Source organism: Hippichthys cyanospilos, chromosome 16 (genome assembly GCF_059441005.1).
Source record: "Hippichthys cyanospilos isolate Australia breed blue-spotted pipefish chromosome 16, RoL_Hcya_1.0, whole genome shotgun sequence".
In the NCBI taxonomy this organism is placed as follows: Eukaryota; Metazoa; Chordata; class Actinopteri; order Syngnathiformes; family Syngnathidae; genus Hippichthys; species Hippichthys cyanospilos.
The window spans coordinates 17,014,311-17,040,614 of record NC_142384.1 but is presented as its reverse complement, the minus strand read 5'-3'; the positions used below and the strand labels follow the sequence as shown (position 1 = coordinate 17,040,614).

The window sequence follows — 26,304 nt, the reverse complement described above, 5'->3', positions numbered from 1 at the left end:
CATGCGACAACTCATTTTTCTATTGGCTTGTTTTTTCATGTTTAGTTACCGGTATTTACAGTGTGTGTGTGTGTGTGTGTGCGTGCGTGTGTTTGTGTGTGTATATATATATATATATATATATATATATATATATATATATATATATATATATATATATATCATCTTATTAATTACTTTCATTTAATTTATTGAAAAAATGAACCCCTTAATGCGTTAACTTTATTACGGTCAGATATACACATATCCAAAAGATATAAAAATACTGTCCTATAAAAACGAACTAAAGCTATTTCTAAAATAATCAAACACCACTAAAATGAAGCATTTCAAATCAATCAATCTGTGATTTCAAATCAATCTCAAAGCAAATCAATCTGTGCTAATAAAAAAAAATATGAAAACGTCTTTAAATGCAGACTTGCCCGTATGGTATCAAAAACTTTGAGGGAAAAAAAAAACGGTTGAAAATGTGCATTGCAGCTAGAGAAGTCTAATAAGAGCAGGCTTTGTGGGGGACAGGATGTAGCCCGCCCGAGGCCCAGGAGGACTCCTCCCAAATGGGGGCAAGCCAGAAGGGAAAGCATGCGGTTTCCCGCCAGAGGTGCAAATAAACGTTAGCGAGTTGATTTCCCCCCACGCCAGACGCGCCGAGACCCGCCGGTGCCTGACCGCCAAAAGCCCATTTCCCCCCGCCATCTTTCTTTTCCTCCCGTGTATGTTTTATTGGCATCTTTTATTCTTTCACCTCGCTTGCCTTCCCGCTCTTCTTTGTTGCTTTTCAATTGCGGTGGGACAAAAAGGCTGGCCATTCTTCTTTCCTGCTTTCCTTTGCGCAACGCAATCCATAACTGAGGCGCATCAATATTTCATGACTGTTTGACAGCCTTGATGAATACTCAAACGCAAGATGCGGCTTGAATTATTCTCACGCATCTCTCTCAGCACTTGTTGTCGCAACCGATCTAAGCGGACGTATCGCTTTGATTTGAGGAGTGAACATCTAGGGCAGAGGTATCTTATATATAATATATATATATAACTACAGTATATAACTTTCTCCCTTGAGGGCCGCATTCAGAAAGAAAAGAAAAAGACAGGGGACACTTTATTTGTTTTAAAACTTAAATGTATCAAATTGCAGTAAAAATAATCGTTGCTTAAATAATGTACTGTTTTTTTTAATGGTACTTAAAGGCCGTATGTATATCAGATTATTTTTCACACTTCTAATACTAATAGCATGGAGTACTTCTTCAAAATGAATGTTCATATGCGGTGGGCCACCAAAGAGTGTCTGTAAAACCTTTATAATAACAAATTTTAATAGGATTTGTGACATTGATTTTCCTGCCATTCCATTCCAGATTTTTTTTTTTTGGCTTATTTCACCTCAAGGCAAGGCTTTATGAAACACACTAGATTTCTGAGTTCTTCCTGCATATTGATGGCGTCGTCCCTCTTGCCCTACTGACCCGCAACGGGTCAACGGCGCAACTGCGGCATGAGAAAGCCGCTCTGCTCCACATACAGTATTCTAGTTTTCCGGCGGGTCACACGTGCGCACAAACGCTCACAATGAAATCACGCCTCCATCCGAGTGCCGCAAAATTGTGTGTAATTGAGTTGTTGTGTGACAAGGACCGGCGATAATGTCGCATTAAGTAGCGAGCGGCGAGGCCAGGAAGGGCGGCTCAAATCCTCGCCCGCTCCGTCCCACTTTTTTTCTTTTTCGGCAAAATCCATATCAGTTAGCGTCAGCCGAACATATTTTATTTAAGGCTTAATCGCCGCGCCCCAGTCCCCGGAGCTCATTTCTTTGCTCACGTGCGGCAGAGGTGTGAGCGCACGTGACGCCCGCGCTTCCCGTTACGCCCTTGCAGCCTCTCACCTCGCCTCTTGACTGGCGCCGCTTCCCAGAATTCATCTTCTTAATTCATTTCATACATCGGCGCCTTCACGCCACGGTTCGTTTAACCCTCGAGCAGTATTTGGACGATTTTTGGCTCATTTTCTTAGCAACGGTACGCTCCTGCCGTTTGAAAATTTGATATGTTGTCACCGCCTGGGTGTAATTTCAGCTCCCCGGTGTGATCATTTTCAATGATTTCCCTTTGATGTGAAACGCCTTTGATGTACAGGGCCGAGGATGGGACAAACCGCTGCGCCGCCGTTCATATCGATAGTCACTGGTTACATGCTAGCAAATGGAGTTAGCATATTTTCCACGCTATAAGGGGCATCCAAAAGCCTTGAATTTTCTCAGAAGCTGACCCCTATGAAAAATGTCTGTTCCACACCTGTGGTCTAGGTAGGACGTACTGTATGTGGGTTTCATCCACAGGTTAGAGAAGACGGAAAGGTATTCCGTTTGACTTGTTATTCATTGCGCAACTGTGGCTGTTTATGGTCAAAGGAATACACCGGCAAAGCCATCACTCAGCACTCTCAATGTGGAAAAACTGAAACTCACTTAACCTGACAGCAATAAATGTATAACTTTGAAAATATGCACACCAGAAACTATGAAGTGTTTAGGAAGATTCCATTTATTTGGTTTTGCTGTAGTTTTTACATTGTTGCCAATTGTTGGTGTGTCTTATACAAGGAGCACAGAAAACACCAGAATTTGACCCCAAAATGAAGGCTGCGTTATGAAAAAAAAAAAAAGTTGAATTTGCCTTAAATGCCAGTCCATTGGAGCTTTGAGAGCTCTTATAATGGTACATCTATATTTTGACAATGACATTTTCTTCCCAATCTATTTTTATCCATTTCTGCAAAAGCAATTTTTTTTCTCATTGAGCTTTTTCCTGGACACTATGTGCCTGCTGTGACCCGCGCTGAGGCTGCGCGGGCACTGATTGTGCCCAAGAGGCGTCGAGAGCGAGCGCCGAGAGGAGACGCTCTCCAAATAGACCAAATAGACACACACACACACACACATATATATACATATATAATATATATATATATATATATATATATATATGTATGTATTTGTTTGGGCATGTTTTTACACTACTGTCGCATCGCAGCTTGGTCTCGTCTAGCATCACGTGTCTTACCTTTCTCACACATTCCGCCTCCCTCTCTCTCTTTCTCTCTCTCTCCTCCGCTCGCCCTGGAAACTCTCCTCTCTCTCGCACACCTCTCCCTCGCACACTCACGCAGCATCCTCCCCTCTCACTCATCTCTCCTCCTTCCTCTTCCCTCATCCACCGGCACATCTCACCTTTCGCATCCCGCCGCGTCCCGCCCCCGTCTCGCCTCACCCCCCCACGCCCCCCACCCCCCCCCCACCTCACCTTCCGACACTCGCTAAGGCGACGGGTTTTCCGTCGGGCTTTTTTGACACCGAGCGCAGCTGAGGAAGAGGACGCGGGCGGCCATGGAGCACAGCCACATCTTCCCCGTCTCGGGCTCCAACCAGAGCGGCCGGAGCGCGGGGCAGCATCCCTCGGAGGGGGTCTCGGGGTGCCCCCTTGGACCGCTGCCCGTCATCTACTACAGCGTCCTGCTGTGTCTCGGCCTGCCGGGTAAGGGACGGGTGCCCCGCTCTTTGCCGTGGATTCCCAAACTTGATTTGCCACGTGTGTGTGTGTGTGTGTGTGTGTGTGTGTGTGTGTGTGTGTGTGTGTGTGTGTCAGACTGACCTTGTCTCCATCACGCGCGTCCCTGTAATTTGTCTCTCTATTCAGAATTGACATTGAATAATTCAAAAAAGGACCTGTCAGAATTCTGCTTGTTGCTAGTCCGCCCTTTGAACAGCGGAATTTGAAGACAATGTGTGTAATAGCTCAGCTTTGACCTCTGCGACAAGTGACTATTGGTGATTTAACTCATTCGCTGCCAACCCTGCAAAAAAAAAAAAAAAAAAAAAAAGGATTTTTGACGTCTGTAGTCGTCACTGAGATTGACACATTTAATCCCAGGTACTCCTATTTTTTTCCCCAAATGTTTTAAGCATTTGGCTAAAGAAGGGTCTTCTAATGGCTTGTATCAAAGGAATCAAGTACTCAGGTAATGGATTACTTCAGGTGATGATTTAGGGACTAAAGCACATAATAGAATCAATTGCTTTAGGTACTACTTAATTCTACAAAATAATCACTTAATTTGGTACTTGAGTACCTAAAACGCTTACCGAAAGTAATGGATTACTTTAGGTGAAGTGCTAAAGTAATCAATGACCTTAGTATCTAAGTTGGTACGTACTAAACTACTTGGCGCTAAAAAAAACGAGTACTTTCGCATAGCAGTACCTAATATAATCAATTACTATAGTTAGTGCTTATTTATACAAAATAATCACTTCGTTTAGTGCTTAATTACCTAAAATATTTGATATATTTAGGTCTTAATTACTCAACGTAATGAACTACTTTAAGCGCTAAAATGCTCAAGTAATCAGTTACTTTAGTACCGACTATAATCGAGTACTTACGCACTTCACTACCTAATATAATCAAATAGTTTAGCTGGTCATTAATTATACAAAATAACCACTTAATTTCGTACGTAATTACCCAAAATGATTGATTTAGTACTTAATTACCAAAGGTAATGGATTACAGTAGCACTTAATGACCTAAAATGATTGATTTAGTTAGTACTTAACTACCAAGAGTAATGGATTACTGTAGTTCTTGATTAGCAGAGGCAATGGATTACTATAGTCGGTGCTTAAGTAATCAATAAATTTAGTACCGACTAAAAGCAATTGATTAATACTTAATTCATTGGGTCAGACATTTCTAGAATCATATCTTAAACCCCCCCAAAAATAAATACCTGGATTTGAACGTTTGAACTAATTTAAAAAAAAAACAAAAATAGCGGCGCTTCTCAAACGGCGATAAAGTCTCCTTTATCGCTTTTTAATGCTGTGACGACTATAACCGTCAATGGCAGTGAATGAGTTCACGGGGAACCGGGATTCCAATATTTCAAGTGTTGTCTTCGGGCTTTCGGCCCTCAAGGTCTTACTTCATTGCAACATTTTTGGGGGGTGAGTTTAGCGGGATTGCAATTCTGTAGCCATGACGAGAAATCTAGGCGCACAATTTTGGGGATGTTTTACACAGGAATCAACTGATAAGTAGTGATGGACAAATGAAGCTTCATGAAGCACTTGTACAATTTTTTTGACTATTCGAGATGGGACTCTTGGTTCAGGGATGCAGTGGAAATTGAATATCTTTCGTTTCTGCACCATCTACAGAAATACGAAAATATCTCAAGTGCTTCATGAAGCTTCATTTTCCCAACACTACTAATAAGGGTTAGCACACCGGTTAGGAATCGGACATCCGTCGCTATAGCAATGCATCTATAAGCGCAGTTTTGCGGAAGTTTTAGACAGGATGAGCGACGACGGACAAATGAAGCTTCATGAAGCACTTGTAATATTTTGTGACTCTTCCAGATGGGACTTTTGGTTTAGGGATGCAGCGGAAACTGAATATATTTGACTTTAAACCAAGAGCGCCATTTACAGGCGTACAAAAATAACAAGCGCTTCATGAAGCTTCATTTTCCCAGCACTACTAACACGGGTTAGTCCACTGGTTAGGGAAAAAAGACGTCGCGATCGCCATCGGAGCTGCACTGCGACATTGGAAAGGCAATTTTGGGTTTGTGTAAAAAGTCCCATCCCTCCACTCCCATCTTCCCTAATTATTCCCCCCAAGACGCCGCGGGAACAATTGCCTCCGTCGCCGGCGTTTTATTCCGCCCGCCGTCCTCGCCAAACGCGACGGCGGCCGGCTGTTTGTTTAATCAGCGTAACCCCGGAGACTAATGGAATCCCGCAACAGTTGTCGGAATTAATGGGCGAATCGAGTGCGGCGGGCCGCTACTTTGCGGCGGCGGCCGATGCGACTTATTCAATCAGGATGACACCGCTCGCGGCGCTCCAGACGGGCCCATGAATGTTTCATGAGCGCCGACCCGCGTGGATTTCACGCCCGTCATCGATTGCGGCCGTTGGCGTAATTACCGGGCCGCGATTGGTCAGTTGACGAGCGGGCTCCTCCGGTCGGTAGCTGACCTTTGATGGGAGGTCGCGTTGATGAGGGCGACCGAGGCTCACGGCCCATGCGATTGGACCGTCTGGGTAAAAAGGAAGTCAGGTGAAGCGCTCCGTTTACGCATCGTCTTTACGTACGGGCTTTCGGCGCTTGATTTTCTTTATTTTTTTCCACGCCATTCTCGCTGTACTTAAGCCAACGGATGGCACACTCCTGGAAGTGTGATAACTAAGTGGTCGTGCCAAGTCGAACTTTGACTTGTTGCCACCATCTGGGTGAAATTTCAGCTGCCTAGTGAATTATTTCAATGCTTTCTGTATGTGAAATGGCTTTGATATCCTTTTTCATTTTCTTCCGCATCATTTTTGCGGGATTTTAGCCAATGGACGGCACAATCCTAACTAAGCGGTCGTGCCTTTTTAGAACTTTGACATGTTGTGGGTGAAATCTGGGTGAAATTTCAGCTCCCTTTCAGCCTTCTTTCAATGCTTTCCCTTTGCTGTGTGTCATTTTCTTCTGCATCATTTTTGCGGGATTTTAGCCAACGGACGGCACAATCCTAACTAAGCGGTCGTGCCTTTTTTAGAACTTTGACATGTTGTGGGTGAAATTTCAGCTCCCTAGAGCCTTCTTTCAATGCTTCCCCTTTGCTGTATGTCAAAGGATTGGACAAAATACTGCATAAGAGTTCCGAATGGGTAGCGTTCAATGGAAAAAGAGCTGTTCATTTAAATACCCAGATTGGCTACCTTATTTTGCTCCTCTTCTCAAAAGTTGTGCTCATCTCAAATGCTGAAGCACCGGCACCAACGGGTGTCCGTCTGCGACGACAGTTCTATTAAATTTCACGACAAAGCCAGGCCGTCGTCACATCTGCGTTTTGCACTCGACCTTTTCGGGAGGTCGTGTTGATTGCGTGGGGAAATGGGACGACGCGGAGTCAAGTGCTGAGAAACGATTACCGGGTTTGAAGTAACTCGGCCTGAGGCGAAGTGTCGCGGGATCTTGTTCGGGGGGGGGGGGGGGGGGGGGGGCAGACGCCATTAGCCGGGCCCATAACGCGTCGCGCCGGTTGATCGCCGCCGTTGCCCGCTTGGCGGCGGCGCGTTTCATCCGTCGACATCTGCGTTTGCCGAATGACCTTTGTCGGGAGGTCACGTTGATCGCGCCCATGTAAGGGCGGCTGGGGGTGATGGCAAATGAGATTACGTGGAGTTAAGTAGCGGGAAATGATTACCGTGTGACAAAGCGTACACGCAAAAGCGGGGCAAGGACAGTCAGGCGGGCGGGCGGGCGGGCGAGCGTTTGCTATCGCAGCAGAGGAAAGAGATTAAGAAGAGGCGAAGCAGTCAAGTTGCACCTCTTGGGGGTGTGGGGGGTGTGTGGGGGGTGTGTGGGGGGGCTGACGACGGCTGAGCTGAGCCGCATTGTCACCTTTAATTAATGGCGCCGCCTCGCTTCTTCTTGCCACGACACGCCAGGCAACAGCGCTGCAAACAAATCGGATCATAAGAGTGAAGCGCGCTCTTCGCACGTAAGACTCACCCGGCTGCAGCGGCCTAGCTTGGGCCAACGTGCAAAAATTCCCTTACGCGGGGTTAAAGGTCAAGTCTTATGCTTGCAGCGATGTGGAACAACTCGGCGCCAAACCCTGGCAAAATACCTCTTTCAATGCCAAGGCTTTAATGAACAGAATTCACTCAATTGTGAGTGAACACTCGCTCGCTTATTCGCGCTTCAACTTTACACCTTCGCTCTCCCGTCTGTGCCAAATCCTTTTTGATCGCTCGCTTGCTTGCTCGCTCGCTCGCTCGCTCGCTCGCTCACTCACTCACTCACTCACTCACTCACTCACTCACTCTGAGTCACTCACTCACAATTTTAGACAATCAGTCTCCCATCTGTGCCAAATTCTTCTTGATCACACATACTCATTCACTCACTTCACTCACGTAGAAACAACATCAAGTAATTGATGACTTCAGGTACTGAAGCGCTAACAGATTACATTAGTAATTTAGCGTCTAAAGTAATTGATTTATTTGAGCGCTTCAGGAAAGTCATCAGTTACTTTCAGTACATTAATACCTGAAGAAATCAATTTAGTACCTAAAGTAATTGATTATATTTAGTACTTGATTACACTATTGATTAAAGTAGTCAATTATTTTACTGTTAGAATAATCAATTACCTAGTAATTTCAAAAACGAATTCATCACTTTAGTATTTCGTTTTTTTAGTACCATACATTTTTAGACCGACCTTAGGCCAAAAACATGACGGATATCTATCCATCCATCTATCTAGCTAGCTAGCTAGCTAGCTGTCTGAAATGTCCCTATTATATCTGTCTGTCTGTCTGAAATGTGCTTATTATACATTCAATTGATTTTTTTTTAAATGTTCCAATCAATTTGCTCTTAATTTGAAAAATAAAATCGCACCGCTCCTGTCTTAGCATTTAAAAGCATTAAAGGTAGATTCTATCCACTGTATGTAATTGATGGATGAGTTCAAAGGCAATTATTTGATTTGCTACCAGCTGCAGGAAGCCTGTTCAAATTTCAAGGTGCCTTCACCTTTGGGACACGCTTTTGCTAAGTTGAATTTTGCGCACCGGGGATGGATCTCGCTCAGCATGCGGGCGGTCTTCCCTCAAACGTGCGGGCCGGGGGCGGGCCGGGCGTCGAGGCGCTTAATGAAGAGATGGCCCTCATCGATTTTCGGTTTAGTCTATTGATGCGCCGATGTTGAGCGGCCCGCTAATGAAAAGCCGAGCGGAATGTAAAGCTTGCCGTTGTTGACGTGCCAGTGAGAAAATGAATATCGTTCGGAATCGATCAAAAGCCCGAGCGAGCGAGCGAGCGAGCTAGCATTGTCCAGTGTGCAATCGCTCCAAGCTTTAAATCTCCTTCTGTTTGATGCCGACTCTTTGGTTTGAAAAGCTGACAACAAACGGCAATGACGGTAGCGAAGCAACTTGGATTTTACTCTCAGGTACTTACCGTAATGCCCCAAATAGAGGACACAGCTGTGTATAGGACGCAACCTTAATTTTAGGGTCAAATTCTGCCTTCAATGTGAAAACAATAGCGAAACAAAGTCAATCTGGTCTTCCGAAACCCTTCGCATTTTCGCGTGTTCATATCCTTACGTTTTATATTTGTTATGGCTTAAGCGTTTTTTAGATTTCCCACATTGTGAGCGGTCAGTGAACGCCTCGCCAGTGAATGCGTTTGAAGCAGTTGTTTTTCCTTTTCCTCGCGACACAGCTCAAGTTCCCTTTGCTATAAATACCCAAACTCGCACAAGTTTACGAAAGAAAGACCGCAATGAATAAACGAGTCGATTGGAATATCTTTCCGTCTTCTCGAAGCCATGCGCTGGTCTCCAGACTTTGCCACTCAAACAATCCTGCGTGAGAACAAGGATGGACTCGGACGGTGGTTCAGTGTGCTCGCTTCTTTGATTGAAAATAATGCCGTCTTTGGACGTTTTGGAAGCTTTCATTCACTGTTCCTCAAGTTTTCGTCATTTAAATACAACCAACTCACTCACTGACAGACTTTCACTCCCGCAAACACTCACAAACACCTTTGAAAACCACTCTTACAGAAACTAATTCATGCACTTGTTACTCTCTCTCACTTTCACTCACAAAATCTCAGCAATACATCGTGCATACACTTGGACTCAACACACTCGTTTTCGGACTCTTTCACTCACAGATACTCACAAATAACTCAAAGTAATTTTTGCACTCTTAGCTCGCACTCTCTTACTCAAGTTTTTCTGATTTCGATAATACAAGTCAGTCCCTCACTGAAACGGCAGCTACCTCTAAATGGCCTGTTGGAGATCAGCGTCCCAAATTTGCCATGCTCGGCCGCTATGGATTTTGCGCGGAAGCCTAGATTTGCTTTGCAAGACAAATCATTTTCCTTGATGAGGCTCAAGCAAAGCGGCGTGGCGTGGCGTGGCTTGGCGTCCATCTTGCCGCCGCCGCTTTTGTCTCCGTCCGCCTGACCAAGCCGACTAAAATATGCAGAAATAATGGCTACGTCCCTAAAGGAGATCTGCCTTGTCTTTTCTCCTTTAATGACCACACATCTTTTTTTTTTTTTCAGCTGTGCCTGCTTTTTGTCTGGGGGGGGGGTCTGCAAAGCGCGTGGCCCTGCTTCCTGTCCGCTTTGACACTTCAAGGCGGCTCCAAAAAAAGAGCTTGTCAACATTACAAAGTGCATGCGACCTTTAAAGCCAGCTTTGATATCAACCTTTCTATGTGTGCGTGCGTGTGTGTGTGTGTGTTGCCGCTTTGTCATTCACATCCGTATCTCCACACACACACGCACACACACACTTCCTCACGTCTATTTCCTCCCGCATGCTTATTAGCCTCTGGGTAACTCATCTAAGCTCATTTTCAATTTCTCCCAGCGAATGACATAAAAAAAAACCTTAATTGCAAATTCTTTAAAGGGTGGACGTGTATCTCCTGGGTGGCATCACGAATCGTCAGTCTTTGTTATGTATGAGACTCTGAGGATCTACTGAGGTCATTAGCGCTCATTTTTTTTCGAAGTGGCCCCGCCCCCATTGCATTTGTTGGAAAACATACTTTTTTTTTTAAATCGACACGTTTCTGTCCATTTCAGGGGGTGGCCATCTTTTTTTTTTTTTTGCAACATATCCAAAACAAATACAGTAGCCTACGTACCAAACGATCACTCTGAATGATATACAAATATCAGTAGAACATCTTAAAGGGGGTAGCCATTTTACCGCTGGCTGTCGACTAAAAATGACATCACAGCTGCTCGGGCTCAGCTGTTTACCGTGCTTGGTCATGTGACATTTGCAAGCAGAGTTATGATTAACCGTTACTTGAGCATCTACGTGTCATAAATTAAGAAAAAAAAGATGGATTTTGCTGCTTAATTTCTATTTTACAGCCGTAATATTAACTCATGCAGAGCCATTCTCATATAATAAATACAAAAATTCTAGTCAAATACGTTTTTTTTTTTTATGAGAGGAGTTTTCACTCTTGACTAATGCTTACCAAAATAAGCCAATTTAGCACCGTAGTGATTACCCTGACCGTTAGATGGCAGTGTTTCCGCACTTACAGCACGAAAATAGTACAACAACAAAATTCAAGTAATAAATAAAAATTCAACTTTTTTTTTTTTTTTTACTTCACAAAATCATCACACCAGCCGGATTAAACCCGTTTGAGGGCCAGGAGCGGCCCGTGCGCCACATGTAGGACACTGCCGGTTTAGTAGAACATTTTTACAGTCAACTTTGACAAATAAACACGCTTCTTATTTGAAAAACAAACAGACAAGAATGAGAAACATGCCAAGGAATACCTTCAAATGTTTTTAGGTTGGAATCTGTAGCATGTAAAAAAATGTAAAAAAAATATGCATATATTTAAAATGTTTTTCCTAATTCATCTGATTTTCATCTATCGCTGTAACTGTACTGAACGCCTGACATGTTTTGCCGGCAAATAAAGGAGGGTTAACATTGGCTGTGTTTGTTTCGACACCGGCGGTGCGAAATTGTCGCTTTACTGCTGAGGATGAGTCAGCCGGGTTACTCGGCCCGGGGCCTCACGCTGTGCCTTTCCCTTTCCTCTCCAAACGACGTCAACGGCGCCTCTCCTTGTCATATCAGGGAGCCCAAGCAAAAAAGCACCGGCGCAAAAATAGGCAGGGAAATAATATATAAATAATAAGAAGTAGAATGTATTTCATGCACTCATAACTCCGACTCACTCTATCACGCAGCCAGACTGACTCATTTTGACACTCGCTCGATCTCTGACATTTGTTGACCAACAAACAAAACTCAAAAACTCGCTTTCAGAAAGTCATTCACTCACTCATTGCTCATACACAAAGACTCAGCATTACGTTGCGTAAACGATCACTCGCTCACTGGCGCTTTCGCTCATACAAATACTCGCAAAAACCTAAAACGCTCACTCCCTGACATACTGTAATTCATGCACTCAGAACTCTCACTCACTCACTCTGACCAACTTTCACTCACAAAAACTTAATTCCTCTCACACAGAAATGATTCGTACACTCACTCAATGACGCTTTAGCTACCACAAATACTCCCAAAACCTTAAACAATCTCTCGCTTACTTGAAGTAATTCATGCACTCATAACTCTCACTCACTCACCCACTCTGACACAGTCCCACTGACTCATTTTGCCTCACCCACTCACTCGTTCGATGACAGACGTTGACGAATAAATACTCAAACTCAAAAACCTGCGCTCGCTCATTCCTCATACACAAAACTCAGCGTTGCATCATCCGTACTTTCACTCGCTCACTCTCGGTCACTCATACTCCAAATCACAATCACTCACTCACTCGAAGCCTCGCTTCAAGAAATGATTGCGCTCAGTTGACAGACTTTTAGAGTTCTCTTTCATGGTCCATCGCTAATGATAATGTCGCGAAGATCGCCGCGGCTTTCGCTACGCTCCGACTATCTTTATCGGCGCGGGAATAAATGCACGTACCGCGAGTATCCGATGGCGAGTAGCTCGTTCTCATTTTATATATGACATTAACGGCGTGAGATAAAAGGCATCATTCCGCTGTACGCTTCCGCGCCGCCCAATCTTCTAACCTAGCAAGCGCATTAGCTGTAGCGATGGAATTAGCGCAACGGATGGAGTGTAAAAAGTCATAAATGAACTGTAAAAATGTGAAAAGGGCAGCTGTCACGGCCTTTTGTTTTCTTTTTCTAACAATCGATTGTAAAATCCAGTCACCGAGCAAATAGGCGCGTTACAGAGAAATGATGGGACCGAAGGCCGCAACCCCTTGTTAAGTACAAAAATAAGCAAATGTCACCAGGAGGTTCGTGTCCGTCCATTTTTTTCACACACTTTCTATACCTGGATGCCGCTAGAGCTCCCCCCCCTCGGGACCGGGTCTTTATTTGGCACCTGATGCCCGTAGAATGGCGAGCGCTTTCATGCCGCCTCCCCCGCGGCCGCCGGCCATTGAAACGAATCGGGGAGCCCCGCCCGCCCGCCCGCCGCTAAATGAAATGTCAAAGCGACGGCGAGTCCCTTTTGTCGGTGGCGGGGGAGCCGATAACACCTCCGGCCCAGTGCCGGTCAACAATTCGCACCTCCGTCCCGGCTTTTGGCGGACGTAGTGAAATAATTGGCGGGCGCGCCTGAGAAAGCCTCGCCGATTAAAGGTCAGAGCGCTTGCGGAGGATTTTTAATAGAGCCCATCTGAAAATCGGGCAAGCGTGAACAACGCACGTCCAATTAAGATTCTTCTTTTTCGGCCCGAGAACAAAGCGCGCGTGAACACGTGAAACTCTCGGACAAAACAAACGGAGAAAACCCGCATCCGGGGTCAGTGCCTCAGGGCTTAGCCCGGATCAATTTAAACCTCCCGAATACTCCTAGGGGCGACCTGAGCCCCCGAGTGCCTCGTTTGAAAAAAATCAAATAGCGTTTAAATACGCTTCCGGAAGCCCCTTACGTTTCAAGGTCGTTGTCGAGAATATCCGGACATTGGCCTTTGATTGGTCGTCCGTCCTTCGTCTCGCCTGTTTTGAGCGCGCGCTGGTCCGCGCGCAAACTCTGAGAGTTGAAAGGGCATTTCGGCGACCCGAATGAAATGAAACGAGTGACCTGTTGATTAAGACTTCATCAATAATGCAATTAACACCTAAGAGCAATTTAACATGCGTCATTGTGGTGCCCTGGGTGTGTACGTGTGTTTGTTTTTGCCACGTAGTGGGGCTGATTCCATGTTTTTTGCTCCTTTGTGGGGCTCTTTTGTCCTCGGTTTTAGTGTTCAGGCGTGAGTTGGATTTTGGCTGCGGTTAGGGTTAGGCAATTAGTTGTGATGGTTAAGGTGAGAGGCGAGGAAATGCGTTCTTTCAACTTGATGTCCCCCCTGGATAGAAAAACCAAAATACGTGCGCGTTGTTGGATTCTTTTGGCTTCTTTGTTGCCTCCAGTTTCCCATGGTCATGAATCGGTGCACGCGTTGTGATCGGCATTCCTCTTCTAGCTCCGAGTGTGCGTGTGTTTTGTTTTTTTTTATACGGTAGTCGGGCTCCTATTCCATGTTTTTACATTTTGGTGGGGACCTCTTATCCTTGTGGAGTCATTTTGGTGGGGTGTTTAGTCCAGACCCCTTTGTGGGGACTTTGTGTCCGTGTGGAACCTTTTTGGTGGCCCCCGGCAGTCCAGACCTCTTTATGTGGACCCCTTGTCCATGTGGAACCGTTTTGGTGGGCCTCACTAGCCCAGACCTCTTTGTGGGGGCCTTTTGTCCTTGTGAATCCATTTTGGTGGGCCCCACTAGTCTAGACCTCTTTATGTGGAGCCATTTTGGCGGGCCTACTAGTCCAGACCTCTTTGTGGGGACCTCTAGTCCATGTGGAGCCTTTTTGGTGGCCTCCATCAGTCCACACCTCTTTATGTGGAGCCATTTTGGTGGGCCTACTAGTCCAGACCAGGCGTTACTTCAATGGGTTGTCCCTCCTAAGATGGCAAAACAAAAACGCGCACGTCAATGTGTGTGGTCACATTCTTTTGTCTTTATGGTTGCTGCCAGTTTCCGCGTTAATGAATGGTCTTGTGATCAGCATTCTCGTTCTGTCTGTGCGCGCTTGTGCGTGTGTGGGTGCGGGTGTGTTTTTCGCAGCATATCCTCCGGTCTGGCAAGGACGTCGCAACTGGAGTCGCATTGCTAATTTGTAATTAGCCGATAGTGGCTGTGAACTGTCATGTTGTAGACTTGAAGATGGCCGCTTTTAATCCCATCTAGGTTCTATTACCAAATAGAGGACACACACACACACACACACACACACAGACTAAGTGCATTTGCTGGTGGAATGCAAATCAATGTGGAAACGCATCTTCATGTGTCCAAAGATTGGCGTCATGCTGCAGCAGCACTTTGAGTACAGGAGGATTGGCGTGATATAAGCACCTGTTTGTATTGTTGGTCCATTTGCATAAATTGCCAATATGAATTATGTATTTGTTTTGAATAAGATCCCTCCGAAATGAAACACTCACGTGCGCACCTTGTTTTATTAACATAAGCGTTTGTTCCGCAAATGGGTTTGAGCGAGATTAGTCTGCTCTGGTCGCAATTAATGAGCGTTGCGCGGCGGCGCAGTTAGGAGAAAACAGATGGTTGACATTTTGGATGGCTTGTTTCCAATCTCTGTCAAGTGAAAATAAATTTGTCTTTGAAATTTGACACCACAGAAGAGAATGTCGTCAACAACCATGACAAATTTGATGAAATAAGGTTGAGAATGAGGAAATGAGGCTTTCAAGCGTGCCCGCTGTATGTAAACACGCCCTGCTGTATGCTTTTTTTTTTTTTCAAATGAACAGCAAATTAATTGGAACTTAAAGCCAATGAACGGTGTTCCCAAATTTTAATCATCTGAGCGCGGGGATTTTTTTTTTCCCCAGACTTGAGCCACGTTCTTTGTTTGGGGCATGGCTGATTGGAACATTTTTTATGTATTTGTTTATTTTGTTATTTATTGAACATATACACACATTTCAGATATCTATCTGTCTGTCTGTCTGTCTGTCTGTCTGTCTGTCTGTCTGTCTGTCCGTCCGTCCGTCCGTCCGTCCGTCCGTCCGTCCGTCCGTCCGTCCGTCCGTCCGTCCGTCCGTCCGTCCGTCCGTCTGAAATGTGCTCACATGTTCAGTAAATGAAAAACATGTTTCAATCAATTTGCTCTTAATTTGAAAATAAAAATGCACTGCAGAAGCCCTCTTGGAATCTCAAGTACTCTCTGAAACGCCTTTCACGTGTGAGGGAGCTGTTCGATAACCACGGGTAAATGTTTGGGAATCACAGTGAAGAGCTTCCTTTTGCTCGTGCTCACTTTGAAAGAAAATTCAATGATTCTGGGCAGAATGCCACCAAAGTTAATGTTGCCATAATGTTGTCCAGTGCGCTTTTATGAGATTCCCCATAAATTCTGTCATCCTTTTGGGGGAAATCCACCGCACAGACCGCAGCATCCTCTTTTTTTTTTTTTTTTTTGCCGCAGCCTGCGCCTGCCAGTCTTCCCGAGTGAATGCATGCAGACTGCAAACTTTGACTTTGGGCCATTTGACATTGCCGCGATGATGCGAGCACAAAAAGCCAGGGAGGCGCGCTGACATGTAGCGACTTCTAAAACAAACAAGGCAGGCCCGTGCTGCTCCTCCTGTCCGCTGCGCATAAAGTTATTGCTCCCATAAATCTTCGGAGGGATTTCTCCTCTCTCTGCAAAAAAAATAAATAAATAAAAGGAGGGAAGACTGCACAGAGTGATGGGATGTCCTTTGGTGTGCAAGCTTCCTTGCCAGAGGCGCAATGTTGCTAGTGGTGAACTTAGTAGCCTGGGGAGAAGGATGTTGTTTTGTTGTTTTTTTTTCCCCTCTCTTTATTGAAGCATTTTGCCATAGGCAGAGACAGGAGCTTCTGCCATGACATTGCAAGTGGATTCTACAAACATATCGGGGCATCAAAGGTGTCCAAACTACGGCTCGGGGGCCCAGATAAAAGGGATCTTTGACGTTAATAGCCGTCAATGGTAGCAAACGGGTTTGAGGCACTTTGAACATGTAGTGGTATATCGTAAATACAGTATATGATATAATGCAATGTTGTGTACAAATGCTTATGGCCTGGGGTAGGAGTGTCAGTATTTTATATAACTAGAATGTTCATGTGTATGTGTGTGTGTGCGCGTGTGTATACTGTGTATATACTGTAACGTGCTTGGGATTGAGTGAGTCAGAAAACAAAAGTTGACCAATGAAATCACTTCCAGAGGGAAGGAGTTTCATCAGCAGTTAGCACTTTCTTCCATAACGTCACTAATAGCCGTATTTCTCTCTCTTCATCCTTCCTCCCATCATCATCATCGTCATCATCATCCCGATCATCCGGCCAACCTTTGCCGCCCCCAGCCAACATCCTGACGGTGGTCATCCTGTCCCAGCTGGTGCTGCGTCGTCAAAAGTCGTCCTACAATTACCTGCTGGCGCTGGCGGCCGCCGACATCATGGTCCTACTGTTCATCGTTTTCGTGGACTTCATCCTGGAGGACTTCATCCTGGCCGCGCCCATGCCGCCGTCCGTCAACAGCGCCGTGCAGGTGCTGGAGTTCTGCTCCATCCACACGTCCATCTGGATCACCGTGCCCCTCACCGTGGACCGCTACATCGCCGTTTGCCACCCGCTGCGCTACCACACCGTCTCCTACCCGGCGCGCACGCGTAGGGTGATCTCGGCCGTCTACCTGGGGTGTCTGCTCTCGGCCGCGCCCTATTACTGGTGGCCGGAGCTGTGGCACGGCTCGCCCGCCGCGGGGGACGGCGGCCGGAGTAACGCTCGGACCGCGGCCCAGCACGTCCTGGTGTGGGCCCACTGCGCCACCGTCTACCTCCTCCCCTGCGCCGTCTTCTTCACCCTCAACGCCGTCATCGTGCGCAAGCTGCGCCGGCGCCGCAGCTGCTTCCGCATGCGCGGCTACTCCACCGGCAAGACCACCGCCATCCTTCTGGCCATCACCTCCATTTTCGCCGTGCTGTGGGCGCCCCGCACCCTCATGATCCTCTACCATTTCTACTCGTCGCCCCCGGCCTCGCCGGGCGCCGGCCGCCTGCTTCACGCGCTAACGGACTTAGCTAACATGCTAGCCTTGCTCAACACCGGCGTGAACTTCTTCCTCTACTGCTTCATCAGCAAGCGTTTCCGGGCCATGGCGGCCAACGTGCTGCACGCGCTGCTCCGCTGCCGCAAACAACCGCAACCCTTCTACGCCAGCCACAATTTCTCCATCACCAGCAGTCCCTGGATCTCGCCGGCCAACTCCCACTGCATCAAAATGTTGGTGTACCAGTACGACAAAAACGGGAAGCCTATCTGCATCTCGTCTTGAGGGCTACGGCGAAGCGTGGAGGGTTTCTTTGGAGGCCGTCGCCGGCGGCGCTTAAGCTAGCTTTGAGCCAAAACGAAGCAGAAAACCACGCGATGGCCGCAAATGTAGTTTGAAACAACAAAGCAAAAAAAAAACAACAACAACAAAAAAACACCTTGTCGTCGCGCCAAAACTACGGAAGGACACTTCTGTTGGCTTTGCGGGTCGCCGTCTGTAGCGGTCCGTCGGCAGGCCGGCGAGCGGCATCGCGAGTTCGCCGGTCAGCGCAACGATGAGCACCCGCTACTTTGTGCGCCGGAATGTTCCGGCGAGTCCGATCAGGGGGTACTTGGGCGCCTTCCCTTGGCGGCGTGCCCGAAGGTTAGCCGTCTAGTTTTAATACGCAGAAGAATCTATGAGATTTTTTTTTTTTTTTGGGTCCGGTGCTCGCTCTGAAAGTTCTAAACTCGTCGCGCCAACCGGGTCGTTCCGTTTCGTTTCGGCAGATTTCCGAAGCTCGTCGTGCCTGATTGTCAAGGAGTTTCTGGAAAAAAATCGAGCAAAGAGATATGCTTGTCGGTAGGAAAAAATGCGAGTATTGGGCCTCTAATAGTTCTCGTGACAAAAAAAAAATGGACGAAGGGTTGTTTTGACCGTTTTTGGCACCGTATTCCAAGAAGCCATTTTAAACTCATTCGACCACATGCAAGGGTCGAGGAGGGTCTGAAATAGCCTTCGATTGTTACTAAAAACATTTTTTTTCCCAGGTTTCTTGTCATTTCTTGCAGAACTTGTGTCCGTCACTAACCGACAGTCAGGTTCTGACTGACTGTCCACCTCTTTTTTTTTTTTTTTTTCTTGAGTACGATGCCTAAAACTGTCCGAACTAGCCCAGAATCATTGATTTTTTTCCTGAGAATTTTTTTCGACGATTTTTCCTTATTAACAAAGGAGTCTTTTTACGGAGTCTTATGAAAGGCGTCGGATGAAATGACACGGAATGACCCAACTGTATATCGTCAAATATGTATTCCCGCTAGACTGTTACTGTAGCTTCATAAAGCTGTTCAGTGTTATGGCTAGGAGCTTGTTATCGTGGTTTCCAGTATTAGAAGGAGGAAATTTCTACCCTTAGTGGATAGTCCTCTGCCAACTAATAATGGCCCTGGATGATTTACCGTCAGCCGTTACCTGGATAACAATCGTGATTGTACTCACAGGTCCCTTTAACCCTTTATCAACACAAGACTGAGCAGAGCGCGCAAAAAGGAAAGCCCGTTCCATCTTTTGAACGACGAGAACTGAACTGGACCGCAAGGGGGCGACAGCGCGCAGTCGTGAGGTTTGGGCTTCAAATCTCAGCTCCGGCCTTTCTGCTTAGGCTGCGCATTTTCTCCCTGTGTTAGCAAACTTTGGCTTCCTCGTACATTCCAGCGTCACGCATGCTAGCTTTAGCGAGGTCTCGAAATTGTCGTCGAGTATCAACGTGTCCCGTCATCGGAGATCGAAGATCCAGGTCCCGGAAGTAAATAGAAGTCAAGACCAAGATTTCTTGAAATCCAAACCAAGAAAAAGACCCTTCCAAAGTGGCCTCTGGACCAGTCTTCAGACCAAGACCGATCTGAAGAACCACAATACTACTTGATATAAAAACCTTCTTACACGAAGGCGTGCTCAGTTATTCTCGTACTTCGATTGATTCATTCAAAACGTTCATTGTACGGTTTTGCCCGGCTCCGGTAAAGTTTTCATCGCCAGTACCCCGGCTCCCAACCTTCGAGTCTGCTTCTTCCGTCCGTACATTCCGTACCGTCCGTCGAGATACTGACTGGAGTACTGACTTTGGTCTCTGGCCCGCAGAAGTTGAGCCTCACCGCGGCGCGTCTGTCATCAAAAGTCAACGTGTCCCGATTGCAAATGGCTCCCGCAGACACCTTCAGGCTCCGCATCCGTTCGCCCATCCGTCAATCGGCGAATTTCTTAATACCCGGCCGCGGGGATTAGACACATCCGTCCCGCGTACGGAATGCCCCGAAGCTTATGATTGTTTGTGATTGAGGTCGTGGCCTTCACATTCAAACGTCCGACATACTTTCACACCGTAATTCCAGTTTGCCAATCGACTCGTTCGATCCCAAAGACGTAATTATACATCCGAAGAGTCCAGATATTCAATCCCATGTACTTAATTGATGTATCATTTTTTTTCAGTTAGTGTAAAAGAGCGTGAAAATTCTGACACATTCAATTTTGAAGACGTAAAGACATGTCTTGGTCCAGACGTTCAATCCCACGCAGTTATTTACGGTATTTTTCCATTATTATGGTTAAAAAAATTGCTGCCACGTTCAATCCCAAAGACGTCATTATACGTCTTGAGAGTCCAGAAGTACAATTTCTTGTGCATATATACAGTATTATTTTGTAATAATAGTAGTGACTGCATGTTACCATGGTGAATACGTATCACGACACCAGTTTTGTGTCAGCGCCACGGCGTGTTTTTTGTTTGATTTTCTATCGATATTACCAAACGTTTTGAGTGTGTTTTCACAGATGAATTGTACGACGACTTTCCAAACGTTAACGGAAACAAATTTTGAGCCAGGAAGGCTCGGAAAATATGCAAAAAAACGCAACGTCGCCATTCGCCGAAAGACTCTCGGACCGACGAATACAACGCGCGCTCCAATTTTTCCGCGTCTTGCTAAAGAGCGACGGTTGAGCTGATGCGGTTCCTCCATCAGGCTTAAGTGCTCCCCTGTTCCTCGTCAGCCGCGCGCCGGGAGAAATGAGAAGCCGGCCCGTTCCGACGGCCGTCTTTTTGTTCCACTCCAAATTGATTTTCCTCCAAATTACGAAGCGAAATGAGGGAGTTTGGCCGGCCACCTGCTCCTCGCGCTCTTTGCCGGTCGCTTCCACTTCATGTCCGGCCCACCTGCGCCGACTTCATTTTCAACTGGCCTCTTTATCTGTTGGCTGACAGCCTGCGCAAGGAAAAAAAAAGAATGAAAAATGTAATTTTTTTTTTTATTTCAATTTCCTTGGCCATTAGGATTTTACAGATCTTGTTTTAGTGACGAAAATGGCGCCATTTTGGCTTAGCGGCCGCCGTTTCTGATCATTGTTTTTGCCCGTAACGTCAGCACTTAAAATTTAGAATTTTGACATTTTGATTAATATCGGTAACAGCCTTTTTGCAGGCTAATAAAAGACCATTTTAGCTTTTGTCATATATTCAATTTTTTGTATTATTTAAATATTTAATAAAGACTAAAATCTCTTGTGGGAGTAAAAAAATGCTTCTTTCTATTAAAAAAATAGGACATTTTACGATGCGGGAAATGCGCGAGGAATTGTTAAAAATAGGGAAAATGGCAAAAAACAAAAAAATTCTTCCAAAATAAAAGCGAATGTTTGTAAATATTTCATTTTGATTCCATGCAATGATAATCCGTTTTGTTTCATGAAGGACCGGAGAAATCTGTTCATATTCATCGTTGATATTCTCAAATTCTGACTGGTCAAAAATCCCATTTTTGATGAGTTGATTGCGATACAAATATTTATCTTTAGGAAAATGCAGGTCAAAATCTGGTGAATTCTCCTTAGGACACATCGCGAGTGATTGATGTGGCTTCACGTTAGAAAGGTTGAGTTGAGGCGAGCGCCTGCGGATGACTCGATGGAGAAAATCGATAGCGGGCGGTCGTCGTTTAGCCAGCGCCGCCGTCAAAGTCTGACCATTCGTTGCTTTCGTCATTAAAAATGAAGACCTCACACACACACGCAGGAAAAAAAATCAAGCGGAGCTGAAGGCGGCTGTGCTGACATTTGTAAAAAGACATGCGCACGTTTGTGCTGTTTGGGGGCCATGTAAATGCGACATTTGCGCCACGGGCCGTCTCCCGCTCTTGTCTTCGCCTACGGGGGAGCCGGCGTGCTGGGAAACCCAAAAAAAACAGCGCCGAGCGGATGGGGGCGGCTGAATAATAGTGGGGGTGTCACCTGCAGGTGTCCTTTTGTCCGCACAAACAGGTGGGGGGGGGGGCTAGCAGGCCAAGGCCAGCCTGGAATGACCCACTGGTCCCTTCAAAACAAAAACAGACAAAATAAGTTTCATTTGTTCAAAAATGAGTGTTGAAAATGGATCCATCGGCCACATTAGCCCAGTTTTGACGCAAATGCGCATTTTTATAGATTCCCACTTAAAATAATGAGTGTGACGGGACCAGCAGAAGGCCGGACGTCAGTTGGCTGTTAGCAACCAGCGCCTGTTGCAGCTCGTGTTAGCCGGGGTTGTTACAGTATTATTTTCAAAAAAAGAAGCGAGCGGACTGAACAGCCGTTCGAATCCGTCCTTGTTCACAACGCAGGAAGATTATGAAACCAGAGAGGATCGTATAAAAGCTAGGACGTCTGCAGCTAATTCAATTACCGGTGCCGAGGTACAGGAAATACGGAAAGGTGTTCGTTAGGTTCAAGCGATGATTTATGGTGTTTTCTTTCTCCAAGTGGGCGAATCTCAAATCGGGGGATGTCTTTTTTCTTAACTCATTCACTGCCAGGACAGTAAAAATGGATCGTTCACGTCCATAGCCGTCAATGGTGATAAATGACATACCAGAGTTAAACCTTCAAGTGCCAAAGTAGAAAAAATTGCATCAAGCGGGCAACATTTACACAGTATGCTTTTATCTCTAGCCACTATCAGGCTACAACCTTCTCAAATAGTGAAATCAAAAAATATAGAATAAAAACCTTTGCACCAAAAGAGTAAACAGGATGTTCACTTGTTTGGCCAAATTGAATTTAATGCTTTGTTATGACAGAGACAGTACTCTTTTTTTTTTTTTTTTTTTTTTTTCAAATTGAGAGCAAACTATTTGGAACATGAAGCCCCTTATTGCAAATGTTTTTTTCACCGTGACTCCAATGCTGAACAATCCATCCTACGGAATTGCTACCACGTATTCATTTTGAGATTCTATGGCGAGTGTCATTCCAAGTCTAATTCAACACCCGGATGCACTCTGTATGAAGTCTTTTTTATTCTATCCAGCACATATATCTATATATTTATACATAGTATTATTGGTTCTTGAACTCCTCACGTGGCGCATTCCCCTCTGAGCTGATTTGTCGTTTGCGCGCGCGTGTGTTAGAAAGGAGCTTTAAGACTGGAACGTTATCAAGCGAAATGCGTACCTGTGTGAAATGGCGACTATACGACAGCTAGAATGACGTACGGCACAGTATTGTAAAACTCCCGTCTTTGTGAATGTTCTACTGATGCTTTTTTCCAATTGTGATTTTCTACTCTGACAGTTTTTGACAGAAAAGTCTTTTACCTCCTTCCATGGCTGTATTTAGTTAAAAAAAAAGATGTTTTTAGATTGTACGGGAATGACTATAGGCTTGCATAATTAACCGTTTCCCGCTAATGAATGTATTATCGACTTTGAGGTTATGTATTCTCGTGACGTGGGAAAGTATGCGGTAAATACAATATTTTTATTGAGGAAATAAAGAGCAGTGTCTCTGAGGACTGTGATGAATTGTGTTGTTTACTGCATCTAATATTGACTCCTACGCTTAAGTAGAGCTAACCTTTAGAAAATAGGCGTCTCACCTGGCCGTGAAACGTTTGGACCAATACGGTCTAAGACGAGCAATCGCCGGCTTTTACAACTCTGACTCGGGCCCGCTTTGAGTTTCGTTTCGGTGACTGAAAGCTAGCTTTTCTAAACTGAACACACAAAAAAAATTAGGGCGGAATGCCGCGGCGATATTGGATGCTAAATCTTTGACTTTATATGAAGGCTTGAAATAATGAAGCAGATAACACAAGCGACAAGCGGGAACACAAGTTTTGTTCTTGCCGTTTCATCGAGGACGGTATTAGCGCACGGAGCGTCCCAAAACAAAGACCTTCCCTAAAAGGAATACCTAAGGGACTCTCATATTATTGTAAGTTTGCAACGCCTGCCTGGAGAGGTTAATCTCTTGATTGGTCTTTGCATTGATTTAAACCGTCATTTCATGTAATCGAGAGGTTATTTTTTCCCCCAATCTGTAGATAGTACTTTCCACAGATCACCACAGATGTCTTTAGCGCAGCTTCGTCTAGTGGGTGCATAACGCAACTCCAGCCACTACTGTAGCTTCTATTCTACGCGCCTTATATTGCGGTGTGCGGTTTTAAAATAGGCCATCGGTTGAAGGTGCGCCTTATAATCCATTTTAATGACTTTTTTGAGAGGGGGCGATTACTCGCCGGATTAATCGACAGGGTGATCGATTTGAAATAATTATAAGTGCACACGTTGAAGTCTCCATTTTTGGTCATTTTGCTTCATTTTCTTGCTTTGAAAAAAGTTCCAAAAGAGTTTCCCGGACCCATTTGCCATCCGCCGGACCGGATGGCTGATATTCACGCTCTGCCAATTATCAAGAAACACAGCTGACGCCGAGCTCATTAACACCCCTCTCTTCAAAAAAAAAAAAACGTCTACCCGCAGGAGCGATAAGGTCACCAGCTGCTGAATCGGTTTGTGTGCGCGCGCACGTTGGAGAACCCGGACCGTTGGCCCAGTTCTGTCAACGAGCTTGGATTTTCATCTCCTCTTGTGCAACAGAGTGACTGATAAATGCCGGCAAATATCTGTCACGTGCGAGAGACGTTATGATGCTGTCGACCGATAAGGTGCGCAAAGGGATTTGCACATGAGAGGACGGAGAGGTGGAGGTGTGCGCGCGCGCGCCGTTGTGTGTTTTCAGTCCCGCGGTGCAGCTGCAGTAATAAAGACGGATGAGCTCGTCTGCTGCAGCCGCGATTAGGGCTGAAAATGGGCGAGCGAGCGCGTACGGAGAGGAATATCTTTGGACCTTTGCTCTGTTCGTATTTCTATTATCGTCGCTCATAAAATGCTCATCCAAAATCGCAAAAAATATCATTACCAACCAAACCCATTCGTCATATACTCAGGACTTTTCCTGGCCCGAATTGAGGCGGAGGAGAGAAATTTACCCCCTGCTTGACTCCAACGAAACAAACAAAAGTCTGCTAGCAAGAGGCTAACAAAATGAAAATCACTGATGTCCGGCGAACAAAATTAACAATTTTATTTCAATTATGAACTGCATAAACAACTGCTTGTATTTAAATTCATTTGTAGAACGATGACCAAAAGTGGAGGACCACCATCTAATTTGAATGACACGTTGACGTCGACTTCCGCATGTTAAAGAGCAGTTCATCTTATACGGATTTTTTTTAATTGTATTTATAAATGTATTATTTACATTTATTCCTATATCTAGATTTGTGTTGTTTTAATTTTGATTTATTTTCTTTATTTGTGCACATATTTTAATTAGTATTTCCATGTATTTGTAAGTATTGTATTAATTACTATGTATTTGTTTAGACCGTTTTGGGCCTCCACATTATAACGCCCCCTGGTGGACATGACTGTAAATGAGCAGCACTATTTCCATTGAATTATCATGAAGCAAAAACTGCTATCTTGAAATCCTGGACTGCGTGATTTAAAGTGCAGAGGTGAGTATTTTTACTATACAAAAATATGATAACAATTATATACTTTAATTAATAATACTAACATATACCCCCACCACCACCACCACCACCACCACCCAAAAAATAAATCAAAATAATCATAAAATAAACGTGCATGTAAGCTGCATTGATGGGTATGAATTGGACAAGACGCGATCGAAAATGGATGATTGGAAACGTTGTTCCAGTGCACGTTCTGCATGCAAGGTTTAAGCTAAACAGCAGCTCGGGCAATAAGTCACGTAGTCACTTCAAGGTTTCCGCTCACGTAAGCGCTCTGTTGAGTCTTCTAGACTTGACAAATACCCGTGAAGGTTAACTCTCGACGAGTCTCGATTCAAAGCTGGGACGTCGTGTATCCAAAGCGAATAGGGCCGCCCGGCCTTGGCTTTCATCGAGCACCAGAGCGGAGAGCTGCACTGCAGTGTTTCCACTTCAAGGGGTGACAGGCAGGCGATGCAATGCTGATTTCATGTTTCTCTAATGCACATCCTCTTATGAAATTGTACCGCCACAGCAACAAGCTTCATTTGCCCTTGTTGGATAATTCATTGCAATTATATACTACACAAAACAATTCTTCTCTAGCATTTTCTCTTACTCCTCAGGAATGCCGTAAGATTTTGACAAACGTTATATACCTAACATTAAAGAAAACAAGACAAATATGCATCATTTGCACAAGGAACAAGCCCAACCAACTCTCGAAGTGTATGCTCTTGTCTCTGTATC

General features: G+C 45.3%; 1 protein-coding gene and 1 long non-coding RNA gene across 2 annotated transcripts; one reads left to right on the top strand and one right to left on the bottom strand.

The window, feature by feature from the left end:
* The first annotated feature begins 3,156 nt into the window (after positions 1–3,156).
* gpr139 (G protein-coupled receptor 139) lies at positions 3,157–23,535 on the top strand. The gene is made up of 2 exons (XM_088437495.1): positions 3,157–3,539; positions 17,038–23,535. Exons 1-2 carry the CDS (start codon positions 3,392–3,394, stop codon positions 18,009–18,011), a joined length of 1,122 nt encoding a protein of 373 aa, XP_088293621.1. The 5' UTR covers positions 3,157–3,391; the 3' UTR covers positions 18,012–23,535.
* Positions 20,564–26,006, bottom strand: LOC148411018 (uncharacterized). Its single transcript, XR_015868219.1, has 3 exons — positions 25,879–26,006; positions 21,999–22,080; positions 20,564–20,977 (listed from the first exon to the last, which is right to left on the bottom strand). It is a non-coding gene; the product is annotated as an uncharacterized LOC148411018 (long non-coding RNA).
* Positions 26,007–26,304: the final 298 nt, after the last annotated feature.

Bases quoted from the DNA above. Each gene is read 5' to 3' on its own strand.
- gpr139 (XM_088437495.1), top strand. From the start codon at position 3,392: ATGGAGCACAGCCACATCTTCCCCGTCTCGGGCTCCAACCAGAGCGGC. The intron at 3,540-17,037 runs GTAAGGGACGGG...TGCCGCCCCCAG, and splicing joins GCTGTGTCTCGGCCTGCCGG to CCAACATCCTGACGGTGGTC.